Source organism: Homarus americanus, unplaced genomic scaffold (genome assembly GCF_018991925.1).
Source record: "Homarus americanus isolate GMGI-L3 unplaced genomic scaffold, GMGI_Hamer_2.0 scaffold46197, whole genome shotgun sequence".
In the NCBI taxonomy this organism is placed as follows: Eukaryota; Metazoa; Arthropoda; class Malacostraca; order Decapoda; family Nephropidae; genus Homarus; species Homarus americanus.
In genome coordinates this window covers 6,237,359-6,251,457 of record NW_024723050.1, presented here as the reverse complement: position 1 = coordinate 6,251,457, position 14,099 = coordinate 6,237,359, and the positions used below count along the sequence as shown (strand labels likewise).

The 14,099-nt window shown below is 36.1% G+C and overlaps 1 protein-coding gene across 1 annotated transcript in view; it reads right to left on the bottom strand.

Annotated features, from left to right (window-relative positions):
• LOC121863314 (immunoglobulin domain-containing protein oig-4-like) overlaps positions 1-14,099 on the bottom strand; it is a 46,587-nt gene that overhangs the window by 23,731 nt on the left and 8,757 nt on the right. Inside the window, exon 2 of the mRNA XM_042361933.1 lies at positions 9,084-9,294. Coding sequence (XP_042217867.1) covers positions 9,084-9,275 — 192 coding nt within the window. The 5' untranslated portion in view covers positions 9,276-9,294. The remainder of the gene's footprint in view (positions 1-9,083; positions 9,295-14,099) is intronic.

The window sequence follows — 14,099 nt, the reverse complement described above, 5'->3', positions numbered from 1 at the left end:
CCTTGTATGTAGTGCCTGAGCTGAACATTCTAGTCCTTGTAGCTCATCACTGAATACTATCAATTCCTTGTATGTAGTGTATGAGCTGAACTTTCTAGTTCTTGTAGCTCATCACTCAATACTATCTAGGAGGACACCATGAGTCACATTATATCATTATAAAAATATAAGGGAGAAAACATTTTCTCCCAAACTTAATCAATATGACTCAAAATTGTCATATTATCAGTAAGTTAATTCATTAAAATCTCTTATTGTTATATAAGTCACTCATTTGACAATTATAAACAATGAACTCACTATGTCGTATCTCTCTCCCGACTCTTATCTCAAGTATCCCTTAGCTCAATGAAATTTTTTTTTTTTTTACATAAAATAATTTCATTTAGTAAATTTTATTTAGAGGGATCATCAAGATCTCTATTTGTTGCCAATCAGGGGCACAGACATTATCCCCCAAGTAATAACTTAAGCGAAAATCTCTACGTGCACACCCTTTCGACTCTCACTGACCATCACCACGACCTCATCTGCAAATTTGGTAAGAAGCTTCTACACCATCCTCGACACCGGCTCCTACTACCACCTGAGATCCCTAGTCCGAGAATTGCTGTTCGACACCACAACCGCATCCAGCCCATACGTGCACGAACTGATCGCTATAAGAACAGCCCAGTCCCAACCATTGTAAAAATTATCAATAACTTGTAATAAACCAGTGTATTCACTCCCAGTAAACACTACTCCTTGCACTGTCACTATGTTGAAATGAACTGTAGTTTGAGCTTTTCCCCATCTAGTTATTATATATCTTATTTGTGTCACTTATGTTACTTGTATATTATTTGTAATTCGAAACCCATTCCCCAAATATGTAACTGTATATTTTCAGCCTTCTGGCTGCCAAGCTCTTTCAATAAACCATTAATTATTATTATTATTATTATTACAGTGCTGAGTCGCTAACATAGCGCTCTATTGGCAACAGCGTTCACTATTACTCTAGCAATACTTATTGGGTTGAGAATTCCACCCTGAATTGTTCTCATATAACCCATAGAAGGTGTAAAGTCCATTTGAACATAACTCTAGATTGCTAGGAAGACCGGAAGGTCAACATTCCGGAAGGAATGCTAAGTCTAACAGCCTCGCTAAAGTTCGCCTGGAAAGGGTGAACCCGCTACTGAGGACATCAATAAAATAAAGTAATGAAGAGAAAAACTCAACTCTGGTCTTTATGCTGAGAGCAATTAGAAAACCGAGGGTGGAAGCCCAAAGGTTCTTTGTGAACGAACGTAAGAGTAGGAAGAAAGACAGTCACATGGCATTCATACTAGCACGTGAATAATTGGGACAAAGAAAACCGTAAACAGTATACATATATATGTATATATAAATAGATATATTCACATATTCTCTTTCAGTGAAGACGAGCCCGGGAGGGCGCAGCGACATTCACTGAGTGACTTACAGGCAAGGGATAGTCACAACGATCTAAACGACTTCACAAAGAAGACGTGTTGTGGTCGCCATGATGCTGACCAGATATCGTATAAGAAATTGTCCCAAATACAATAATTGAGAGACATAAACAAAATAAAAGTCACTCTACTTCATCACTGTGCTAATAAGTTCAAATACCGTATATAAAATCCTCGCGGAGCTTAGTATTTCAGCAATTACAACACAAATTCGTGGAGCTCTCCTTCGTGTGTATTTACAGCTGAATCGCCAGGCAAGAGATGACGGTGGCAGTGCGTGCGATGGGGGGTGAAGGAGGGGGTTTCGACAATTGCAATTAAATGCCAGGTAGCGACGTATCCTCCTAATATTACTTATTAGTAATTATTAGATGTTTTAATTGCCTGTATGTTGGCCTGGCGAGTTATTGCTAGGCATTAATATACCTAGGTTAAAAGCTAAGCGTCGCATTCTGAGGTTGAACAAAAATAATAATATTAGTATATACTGTACAGTATGTATTTTAAGTAACATTATTTAATGTTAATACACGTGACGCATTTGAGGATACCGCCAAGATCATTTATCTTAAAGAATATATAAAGATTCATTATTGCTTATTACTGAATATCATATATGTATTTGATTGAATTAATCTTTATACTTATATAAAATGAATAATACAATTCATTAATACATAGAATATTAAACACACAAGAGGACAAGAGACAACATTGTTAGTCAGTGCTTACACCAATGTATACGGCACACTCAAGGAAACATAAATATTTATCTTTAAGACAAGTAACAAAAGATTCATTATTGTTTATTACTGAATATGTATTTGATTGAATTAATGTTTATATATGTGAAATGAACAATGCAATTCATTAATAATACGTAGGATATTGAAACACACACGAGGAGACAAGACGGCATTGTTTTTGCGAGTGACGATGGTTCTACATAAGAAACTGAAGAAAATAAGACCCTGGTTGGAGCTGTAGTGAACTTAATTTATAGAAATAGAATACCTGTATGTATGTTTTAAGTAATGCTATTTAATGTTAATAAATGGAACACTAGGAGTGGCTAACCACTCAGGGTAAAGAAATAAGGCGAGACGATTGGGAACGCCAACTTATGAACAGTAAGTGCATACATGCGAAAACCTGTCGTCATTTCTCAACATATGAATATGAAAGCAACACTTATTTACTGTTCATATATGTTTTGAATAATATTTACGAATGTAAAACTAAAATTCTATTCACCAATGGCGGTAAAGTCTAAAACATAAGGACAGCTAATGAATATTGTGCAAGTTTTTACTCAGATGACAAAGTCATGAGGTTCAACTCTGGCTGAAGCTGTAGCTTTCCATAAAGCTGTTGCTGAAACTGTTACTGAACCTGAAGTTGATGTTGAAGCTGCTTATGATGCTGAATTTGATGGTGTAGCTGAAGTTGATGGTTTAGGCCTTCGAATAATAAAGCTCTCGAAAGAACCTTGCACAGCTGCTTTCTTTTCTCATTATACATCTTTATGTGGAGGTCATTTGTGTTTATTTAAATTTTAAGGCTTTGTTCTGTCAATGGATCCACTTCAGAAAATATGTTAATTGCTTGCTCCGTATAATATCCACAGACTCTCACCTTTTACATATCGTTTTAACACATCTAGTTTCTCGGCTAAGCTTAGACACTTTCTATTAGCTTTTGAACCAACATTACCATCACTTGCTCTCTTGCTCATGTTGAATAGGGATGCAAAATGCTGTAAGAAACCTGAAAGTTTTTCTCCAGTTCCTGTTCCAGATGCGTGAAAACAAAAGGCCCACCAAGCTCAGAGTGTTGTTTACCACTCATTAGCAAGGCAGCTTCTTTGTCAAGGTGCTATTCATTTTTTTTTGTAACAGTAATTTTATATATATTAAATATCGATTTAGCGTTATTACAACCTCCCGACTTACTTACGGGTTAGGACTCAAATCCAGGTTGTAAGTCAAAATGGCTGTAGTTCAGCAGGTAGTAGGTAGCAGGCAGCTATCAAACAGGGAGGTACTACCGCCTGAGAAGATATTGGAAGCATAATGTGTTGTCTAATGGTAGACCCTGCTGCCATATGGCATCACGAATATTGTGACCAAGTCCCAGGTTGATGATCTGTCTTTCTGCCTCATTTACACACAATTGCAGGATCTCAATTGTTTCTCTTACTATTGACAAGACAACATACTGTACATATAGCATTTCTCACTATTGATTATTGTTTTTCTTTTCTTTATTATCATTATTACAGTGTTGTTATTATTATTATTTTATTTTACTTTTTATTATAAATTTTATTTACTATGAATTACTATTACTATTATTATTATTATTATTATTATTATTATTATTATTATTATTATTATTATTATTATTATTATTATTATTATTATTATTATTATTATTATTATTATTATTATTAAATCTTGCCCCCCAGGTCTGGCGTGGGTTGCATCTTGTGCCCGGGGGTACGAGCACCAGAAAAAAAAAAAAAAAAAAAAGTCGAAAATACTTAAATAATACATAGAAAATCTAAAATGGGTGTCTCTTTTTCTTCTCAGCACCACAAAACTCTCACTTTTAAGCTTGCCAGCCATTTTAAAGTGAATTACAAATGAAAATACGTACTGTAATTTGAAAAATTTTTGGTACGACTGAGGCAGGTCGTAAGTGCGAGTGGTCGTAAGTCGAGTACAGTGAGTTCTGCTATAATGCGTGTTTTGACAACGCGAATTGGCTCTAACGCGATTTATGAATAGAGGAACGATATTTGTATAACGCGAACGCTTGTTTGCTGTAACGTGATTTTTGCTTACTATTTCTCCAATTTTGTGATATTAACTGTGAATATGGTAAAGAAGAATATCTCCAAGAAGCGTTCTGGTGATCGCATTCCCGGTGATGATCGTAAAAGCAAGGCTATAACCCTTGAAGAGAAGCTCGATGTTATCTACCTCAAAATCACCCTTCTCCCCCATCAAGTTATATTCATATTTTTTCAAGGTAAAGTGTTACATTTACTGTATGATTTCATTATTAGATATGAATGTAACATTTATTTAGACTGTGCTATCCTTTGTGTTAGGCTAACTACTAAATTTTTTTCGATTTCGAGTAGTAATCTACACCTAACCCTATTTTCTCCATAAGCCCTGTTATTTCTATTACGCGAATTTCTATAACACGATGTTTTACAAGAACACAACTATCGCGTTATAGCAGAACTGACTGTAGGTCGTAAGTCGGGAGTAGCTGTATATGAAAAAGTAATTTTATTTTATTTTTATTATAGTTTGGTCATAAATACGAATGAAATAAGGATGTAAACTGAAATGGGTCCTAAATTATCTAGGGTTTCAAATACGAAAAGTTGTAGGACGAATCGTTGTTATCCGAGGCTTTACTGTAAATGCCAGGTAGCGACATGTCCTCCTAATATTATGTATTGAGTAATTATTAGATGTTTTAATTGCCTGTATGTTGGCCTGGCGAGTTATTGCTCGGCATTTACATACCTAGGTATAAAGCTAGACGTCGCATTCTGGATTGAACACAAATACTGTACAGTATAATACTTGTACAGTACATATATATGGGAAAAATAGGTACGGGTCTCAACTAATCTAAAAACAAGCAATAATGTGTGGGTTTATTCTTGTGCTTTACATAATTAAAAAAACATTATTGAATGTGTTATAACCCCCCCCCCCAAAAAAAAAAAAGATAAACTAAATAAAATAATACTACCTGTATTTGTATATACCAGTACTGTACTACATACAGTTGGTACAGTACTGTATTACCTTACATTGGGCTTTCACCCATTTGTGATGCTTGATTGTCTCAAGTATATCTTCAATTATCACAGGTTTGTGGTGTCTCTTGGTGATGGTAGGGGGGTAGCAGAGGAATTGCCACTATGGTTGGATGCCATTGTATACAGATTGACTAAAGAATGGAACAAATACAGACAGATAAAGAGAGAGCATTTCACTTGCACTGAAAAGAGTGAATGGAGCATAAGAAGACATGGAATGGGGAGAATGGGATGGAGGGAGGTAACATCATGTGCCTGGAGCAAGAGTACTGTTTGTTCCTGCACACCTGCGGAGATAAATAGCTGCCAACAGTTGACTTCCGGACCGTGCCTGATATGTGATTTGAATATTTATCTGACCAACATTCGGATAAGTAAATACAGTATCACATTTGGATAGCAAAAAAGGGGTGGAAGATAGAATATTCGGATAAGTGAATTTTCAGATAGTGAGGGATACCTATACAGGGCCTATAGGTTGGGTCTATTTAAATAGAACCATAGGGAGTAATAGAAACTAGAAAGTCAAGGTACATTTACAGTTCACTACTCTTATGTTGGACATGTTGGCTATTATTGTCAGTCAACTTTCATAGTCTGGTTATCCATTAATGCTGTACAGTACTGTAAGTTACCTCCTATAATTTTATAAGTGCAGAAACCAAATTACTGAAGCCCTTTCTCAAATTACTGCATATACTGTACCTATACCTTTGAGTACAGTGTCGGTAGATAACCAAATTATGAAAATGGATTGAAAATACAAGTAATGTCAGAAAAGTAACTTGACTTCCCAGTTTCTATTACTCTCTGGTTTCATTTAAATGGATCATTTTGTTGTTTGCATATACAGTGGTCCCTCGGTTAACGAACATAATTCGTTCCCGAAGGTCGTTAGTTAACCGAAAATTTTGTTAACCGAATCCATTGTTTCAATGGGATATTGGGTAATTGGTTCCAGCTCACCGAAAAGTACATACAAAGTAAAAAAAAAAATGCAGTAAAGTACACTTACTTTGAGGTGTGTATGTAGAAGGTTCCTGGTTGATGATGATGATGGGAATTAGAAGTGAGGTGGAGGAGAAGGGAAAAGAGAAGAAAGTGGGGATGGAGGAGAAATCACCTTTCGGTGGACCCATGCTTGATGCAGTCATTTCACCAATAAAATTTTAAGTTCACTAGGTGTAATTCAAGATTATTTTCTTTAAATCAACACGGCACTGCACTATATATTATCAATATGTTAACTAAAGTTCAAAATGACCAAAAATTTCAATGAAAAATGAAAAAATATTCAAGACACCAACAAAATAGATGCTCTCTCCACTGTTTTCAAAGTCTCAACTGACCCCTTGTGACCGACTCATGCATCTGATGGGCGCACAACAAACTAGTTCCCTGTACTGCATATATTATCAATATGTCAAATAAATGTTAAAATTACTAATAATTTTAATATAAAACATGCAAAAATATTAAATAGCACAACTTTATTGATATTTACTACATTGGAAACGAATGTAAACATAGAACAGATTTCTGAATTGACAAAGTAGCCCATCACCTGATCAGCTGATGCTCACAACAAAACATGATTTTCGTAAGGATTTATTTTTGTTCGTTAACCGAATTGAAGATTCTAATGGAAAGTAATTCGTTAACCGAAATTTCGTTAACCGAGGGACCACTGCACTGTACTCTCTCAAAGATTTAAAATTTTATATTTCCAAGAGAAATTTGATCCTTCAGTTATAAACCCTTTCAAAGTACTATACCTGTATTTGCAAAGCATCTTGTTCATCTTCCAATGCTGAGTATCATTTCTATTTAACACAAAACTGAATAACACCGTAATCTATAGTATTGTACACTAACCACAAAAAGTTCTCGAACAGCTGGGCACGACAGATTTCAGAATGAGCACTATGGCTTGTGTCATCTAAGAATGGTTGGTACAGTATGCCTGGTTGTGAAGTGACTCAATATTTCATAATAATATATGTTGCTTGTCTTTATAGTATTTACAGGTGAAAAGAAGTACAGTCGACCCTCGTTAAAACAGACTAATAGGGGGGGGAAGGGTGTCCGTTTTAGCCGATTGTCCGAATTAACCGATTTAGGGGTTAATATTGCACTATACAGCTATGTGTATGTTTATTTGAGTGCCCCGTCATAGGAGTCCGTTTTCTCTCACTTCAGCACTCCTGAGTCGTCCGTTTTCTCTTAATCTTAGAGTGCACCAGAGACTGTTATATCTTAGTAGTGACACAGAATTTGATATTGCAACTGGGGTTGCAATTATTGAGGCAACTTAGGTATGTCTGATTACAGTTGGAATATTCAAGATCCATTGTGAGTGATGTTTAAAGCTTCAATTGTCTTTATGGTTGGTAAAACTTGTCAAGTCTGTCGGTCTGAATGGCATGTGTGAGGCCTTGTGTTTGTACAACCGCTAAATATATAAATATATAATGTTATGATAATTATCAGAAACACATAGGCATAACGAGGTTTATTACAAAGTGATGAAAAGGATACTGTACAGTGGCTAGTCCACAAAACATGTAGCCATGTCTCTTTATTTGAGTGCCCCGTCATAGGAGTCCGTTTTCTCTCACTTCAGCACTCCTGAGTCGTCCGTTTTCTCTTAATCTTAGAGTGCACCAAAGACTTTGTTAATTCTTAGTAGTGACACAGAATTTGAAATTGCAACCCCAATTGCAACTGGGACAATCCCAGAACCAGAAATTTGATATGGACAGTTCAGATTTCGTCCGATTTATCCGAAATCCGGATTAAAGGGGTCCGAATTAACGAGGGTCGACTGTACTGTACTGTATAGCAATTTAATTTGCAGTGAAACTTCCTCAGAGAGCAATGTTTAGGTTTCTCGTTCGTTTTGTCATATTGTATGACCCTTAGAGCGTTTGAGGACCTGATAGCGAGTGTATGTGATTTACATTATAGTACGATACAAGATTTGTCCTTTCTAACCCTATTATCATTTTTCTACTTGGTTTCCTGTTTAAACCAAATCAGTCTTTGCACAGAATATTGTAAATACCATCCTTAGAGAAAAAATTCTTGTCATATACGTATAACAATATTCAAGAAAAGCTGGTGTTTACAGGATTCTTTGTTAAGACTGTGATTTGATTTACACTGTAATTTCATTTACAGAAAGGAAACTAATAGAGACTTAGATTCCAGAGTAAGGGAATACATAATTATGTGCTACTGTATTAAATCTAGTATTGTAATGTAAATAATGCGTTACTGTACTGTTTTCAGATATGTTTGGGACAACTGGTGCATTAGTTTAGAATTGAAGTAGGATGTACAGATGTGATAGTATTAAGAAGGATAAAACTATAAAGTGAATTTTATTCAAAAAATAATATTAATTAATTTAAGTGAGGTACAGTAACTCCAAATTACATCTCATGAAGAGGTCTTGGTTTCCAGGTTAAAAACTGTCCGAACCCTTAATTAATGCCACATCTCCGGAATCTTTGTTTCCAGTTATAGTGAACTCCGGTTGTACTTGAACTCTCACAAAATATCTGCACATGAACCTGTATATCCTTTGTAGCTCCAGTCTTGCTGGTACATGCAACTAAAGAGGATGCCATTAACAACAAAACTGTATTGCAGAAAAAGGTTCCTCCTTTATACATGGGTTGATACATAATGTTGCTTACAACATTCACCATTAGAGATAATATGAGTACTTTCTAAAGTATTAATGAACTAACCTTTGGGTTTGTGTAGTATTCCTTAGCCTCCACTGAAGGGTATGTGCCAGTGATAGGCTTAAAGTCCTTGCGACCCTTATAGCGACCAGAGAGTTGGCCGCGCTTGCCCGTACCTATAGTTTGGGTTGCTAAGGCCACACTCAATAATGTGAGGACCATTATAGCAGACATCCAGCATGGCACTTCTTTCATTTTCTCTTGTGTGGGATATCTGCAAGGAATACAGTTTAGCTTATGATTATCTCCTTTAGTAAATTAAATGCTGCCTGTAAATGTGATATCACTACTACCTGCATTACTGTGACCCTCATGTTTTACTCTTACATGACATGTTTAGTTTCAGGCATTACATTATTTCTCTTCAAATTTGCCTCTGTTGCATGTTCTTGATGTGTTGGATTTTGCAAATAGGCTCAGAATTTTTCTTACAGTACAGTATTTCACTGTAGATTCCACCCAATTTGTGGGGTAATATTCCAGCAGTCTCTCGCATACTATAAGTATATCTAATTTTTTTTTATATTACACCTTCTTTGAGAAAGGGGTCATGTTCCTAAGTATATTATACTGTACAGTATAGTACAGGTTGTACCTCTCTAGTCCGGCAACCTCGGGACCTGACCGGTGCTGGACCATGGAAATTGCCGGACCATGGAAATTCACTCTTTTCCTGGATAGATAGTGACTTGTGCTTATGCTTGGAAGCACTGGCACCACTTTCTCTGCATCATGGTCTCTTTGAAGACATATTGAAGGGTTAAATGTCGTATAGTAGCTTCTCAAATTTCGCGAGTTTTTAATTCTTAACGTATTTTATTGGAACACACACAAAAAAATAAATAAATAAAAATTTTGATGGCGGAAACTTGAATTTCGACGGGTTTGAACGGCCCGCCAACGTGCAGACGACGTGCATAATCGTGTAAACAGCGTCATTTCTCTTATGTACAAAAGATTCATTATTGTTTATTACTGAATGTCTTTTTTATTGAATTAATGTTTGTGTGCAAAATGAGCAATACAATTCATTAATAATACGTAGAATATTAAAACACACGAGGAAATGACACAGCATTGTTTTCGTTGATTACAAAACCAGTGACTGACTGGTTCTACATATAAAACTGAAGAAAATAAGACCTTGGTTGTAGCTGTAGTAAAATTAATATGGTTGTTTTAAGTAATGTTATTTAATGTTAATAAATGGAACAATAGAAGTAGCTAACGATAATGGTAAAGAAAAAAGAGAGATCGCGTATGTAAGTGCGCACACGTGAAAACATATCGTCATTACTTTACATAAGAATATGAAAGCAACACTTATTTACTGTTCATATATATTTTAATTAATGTTTCTGAATTTGTTTTTATTGAATTAATGTTTGTGTGTGCAAAATTAACAATACAATTTATTAATAATATGTGGAATATTAAAACACACGAGGAGACGAGACGGCTGCCGGCATTGTTTATGTTAAAGCTTACAAAACCAGTGACTGATTGGTTCTACATATAAAACTGAAGAAAATAAGACCCTGATTGTAGCTGTAGTAAAATTAATGTAAAAAAATTAATATGGTTGTTTGAAGTACCTGTAATGTTATTTAATGTTAATAAATGGAACAATATAAGTAGCTAACCATTAATGGTAAAAAAAAAAGTGAGACTGCGCGTATGTAAGTGCACACATGTGAAAACATATCGTCATTACTCTACATAAGAATATGAAAGCAACACTTATTTACTGCTCATATATATTGAAGGGTTAAATGTTGTACTCTGTATAGACAAGCAGAGAGAGAGAGAGAGCAGCCGAACTGCCGGATGTAAACAAACCTTAATTTCCCGCGGCTTTGCTGTTGTTGTTTTTTTTACGGGGATTAGCCCACCCGGGCATAGGTCACTGACCCACATTGGGGCCTGAGGGGCAAAAATTTAATACTCCTGTAATAATAATAATAATTCAGATAAAAAAAAAAAGAAAAAGAAAAAAAAAGCTACCTATCTACCTATTGGACAAACTAAAATCGTTCCGGACCACGGGAGTTTTCGGACCATAGAATGTCGGACGAGAGAGGTACAACCTGTATTGTATTATACTAAATTTCACTTAAACCACCAAAAAAAAATTTATTGTCTTCTGATGTAGGAATAAAACTTTCCTGAAGAAGATAATATAACTTGGAAATAGCAGCATTATATGATAAACAATAAACTGACTGCACACAAAATCATGAATAAAGTAGAGTTAGGGAGGATAGAGGACATGAGGTGCAGAGAAAATCAGTTTGGAGGGCAGTATCAAAGTAACACTCCTTCATAGGTATTTATTGGGACTGTCTAGTGCTATTTTTTATTCAGTGGAGCATTAATAACTCCACAATGGTTTGTTGGGATGGAATATCACTAGTTAGTGAATCACTGTAGAGACTTGAAAGTGACCATCACATACCATCCCTTACTTCCACCTTGGCAATGCTGGGTGAGAGACCCACTCTACCTGGACAGCCCAGCTAATATTCACCCTCACATTTTGGCTGTCTATATTCCCATATTCCATATCCTTCCGAAGCAGGTGCATAGTGACTGGGGAATGCAATTGTGTGAATGCAAAAAGAATGTTAGTGAACACTAGAAATATGATTAGGAGTGGCCCTGTACACATGTTATAACTCTGGCCTTGACAATACAGTCTGTAAACTTCAATTATAACTAAGTTAACTCTTAACATTGATAAATGATCAATTTCTTACCCACTCAAATGTCACGAATGATAAGATGAAGTACAGTGTTGTGAAAATCATTAAATCCAATTTCCTCTATCATTTAACACCCGCCACCTCTTCCTCCACCAACAGGACAAGTGAGGTGCAGTGGTGTTGTGTTGTTGAAGTGTTTTATTGTTCATTTTATAATACTGTACATTACAAAATATACAGTATAGGCAGCCATTTTTATTTGATATAAGTGCTTAAAGTATAGTACAGTACTGTACTACTGTTGGAGAAAATATCTTATAATCTGAGTAGAGTTGCTTCAAGATCCAGTATACTGTATCTCCTACTTATTTTCTCCTGTGGTGTACACAGATTTACTCTATTGTAAATAGATTTTGTGTTTTGTGATGATTATATCACTACAGTCAACCCTCGCTTTACGCGGTCCCACATTCCGCGTTTCCACGTTTATGCGGTACCCTGCCGAAACCAGGATGCTCACATTCCGCGGTGCATGTACCCCTTTACGCGGAGAGCGGCTGGCGAGCCGCACCATTTTTTGATCCAAACCTCCCGCCCTCTCCCGCCATCCGCCATGTTGTGTAAGCGGCGCAAGCAGGGCGCGCACAAGGTCGCCCAGTCATCAAAACATTACCGCGTTCTTCACCCGCCACCCACCACAGCCGGCCCAAGTCAGTGATAGTGATAATTATAGTGAGGATATGGACTTATATGGACTTTGAGGGGTTTGACAAAGAGGCCCTGAAAGCCTCTGTGGTGGATAGTGATACAATTGATACAAGTGATACAGGTGAGGGCCAATAATCTGCCCCCTGCCGCGGAACCAACCCCCCATCCCCATGTGCCCAGCCATCTTTTCTACTAATGTAGGTGTTAAAAAACCTAATGTTATTGATATTTCTCTTAATTATTAATTGTGTGTGCATACCATCATAAAGTTAAGATAAAATTTTTACTACAACATAGTTGTGTGTCGTCAAAAAGTGGAGTTTGGGGGACGGCCCGGTCTCTATTTCAGTTAATCCCATATGTTATGTTGTTCACTTTACGCGTTTCTCACTTTCCGCGGTACCCTGTGGGTTGAATTAACCGCATAAAGTGAGGGTTGACTGTATACTGTATATTAATTATCATTTTGTATTTACACTTGTATGTTTGTGTGTGTTTGTATGCACACTTTAATCTGAGCATGGTGTGTCTTTGTAAACACTGGGTTCATAATGTCCTTGACTGTAGGTGTCCCAACTTCTCTCCACTACCTTATGATGTGTGTCATTTCAGCTACTTGTACAGGCTTAATCAATTGTCAACTTTATTATAGTTAGAAAAATATCTTGTATGGAAGAGAGGATTCCATTTCTGTCTGCTGCTATAATTAGCAGCACTGTGCTGTCCTTCATTAGTTCTCCATCTCATTCATTAATATTCTTATCAGCCATGGTTATACTGTACAGTACTGTATATAAAAAAAAAATATAGATGTAATCATAACTACAGTCAGGAGCATAAGCTGGATTTTCTTCAGGGAGAAGGGAGTAATCAGATTGACAAAATAATGATGAAATGCACAAGCAAGACCAACACTGATGAACACCTTACACTATCTCCCTCATGTACAGAATACCAAATACTGTATTCTATAATCTTCATACAGTATAAAGGTTCAGCAGCTGATGCTTAGCCTGGTCACTGTAATGTCATAATAGTTAAGAGAATGGATGTCATACTTTTTTTGTTGTTTTGGTGTTAAATATCTAATACTCGTATATTACTGTTTGGCTTAATTCTCATCAAACAATCCTGTACAGCAATATATGTTGGCCTTTTAATACAGGACACGGTTACACCATATGCTGTATCCTCCAAAATCCCACAAATTTGTAGCTTAATGCATAAATTAAAGATCTTATGAAAAAATCGTGCACAAACAAATTCAAATTTTAATACAGTATATAATAAGTATGGCATCTTGAGACGGTGATGAGCGATTGAGCAAGCATATTTTATAGCGCAAGGGAGGCAAGCGAACATCCCCTTCGGTATACCACTGACAACAGTACAGTAATGTTTACATGAGCGTCAAAGAAAGATCACCCGAAATTATATGTGGAAGCATTAGGAGCTTTTTTTAACTGCTGTAAATAACACTTTATTTATTTATTTTTTATATACTGTACAGTACTGTAGTGTGTTTGTTATGGCTAAAAACAGTTATGTTTGTGTTTTAAGTTTATTGGCTTTGGTTATGTTTCCAATAATGTCAGAGGCTTGCCCTTTG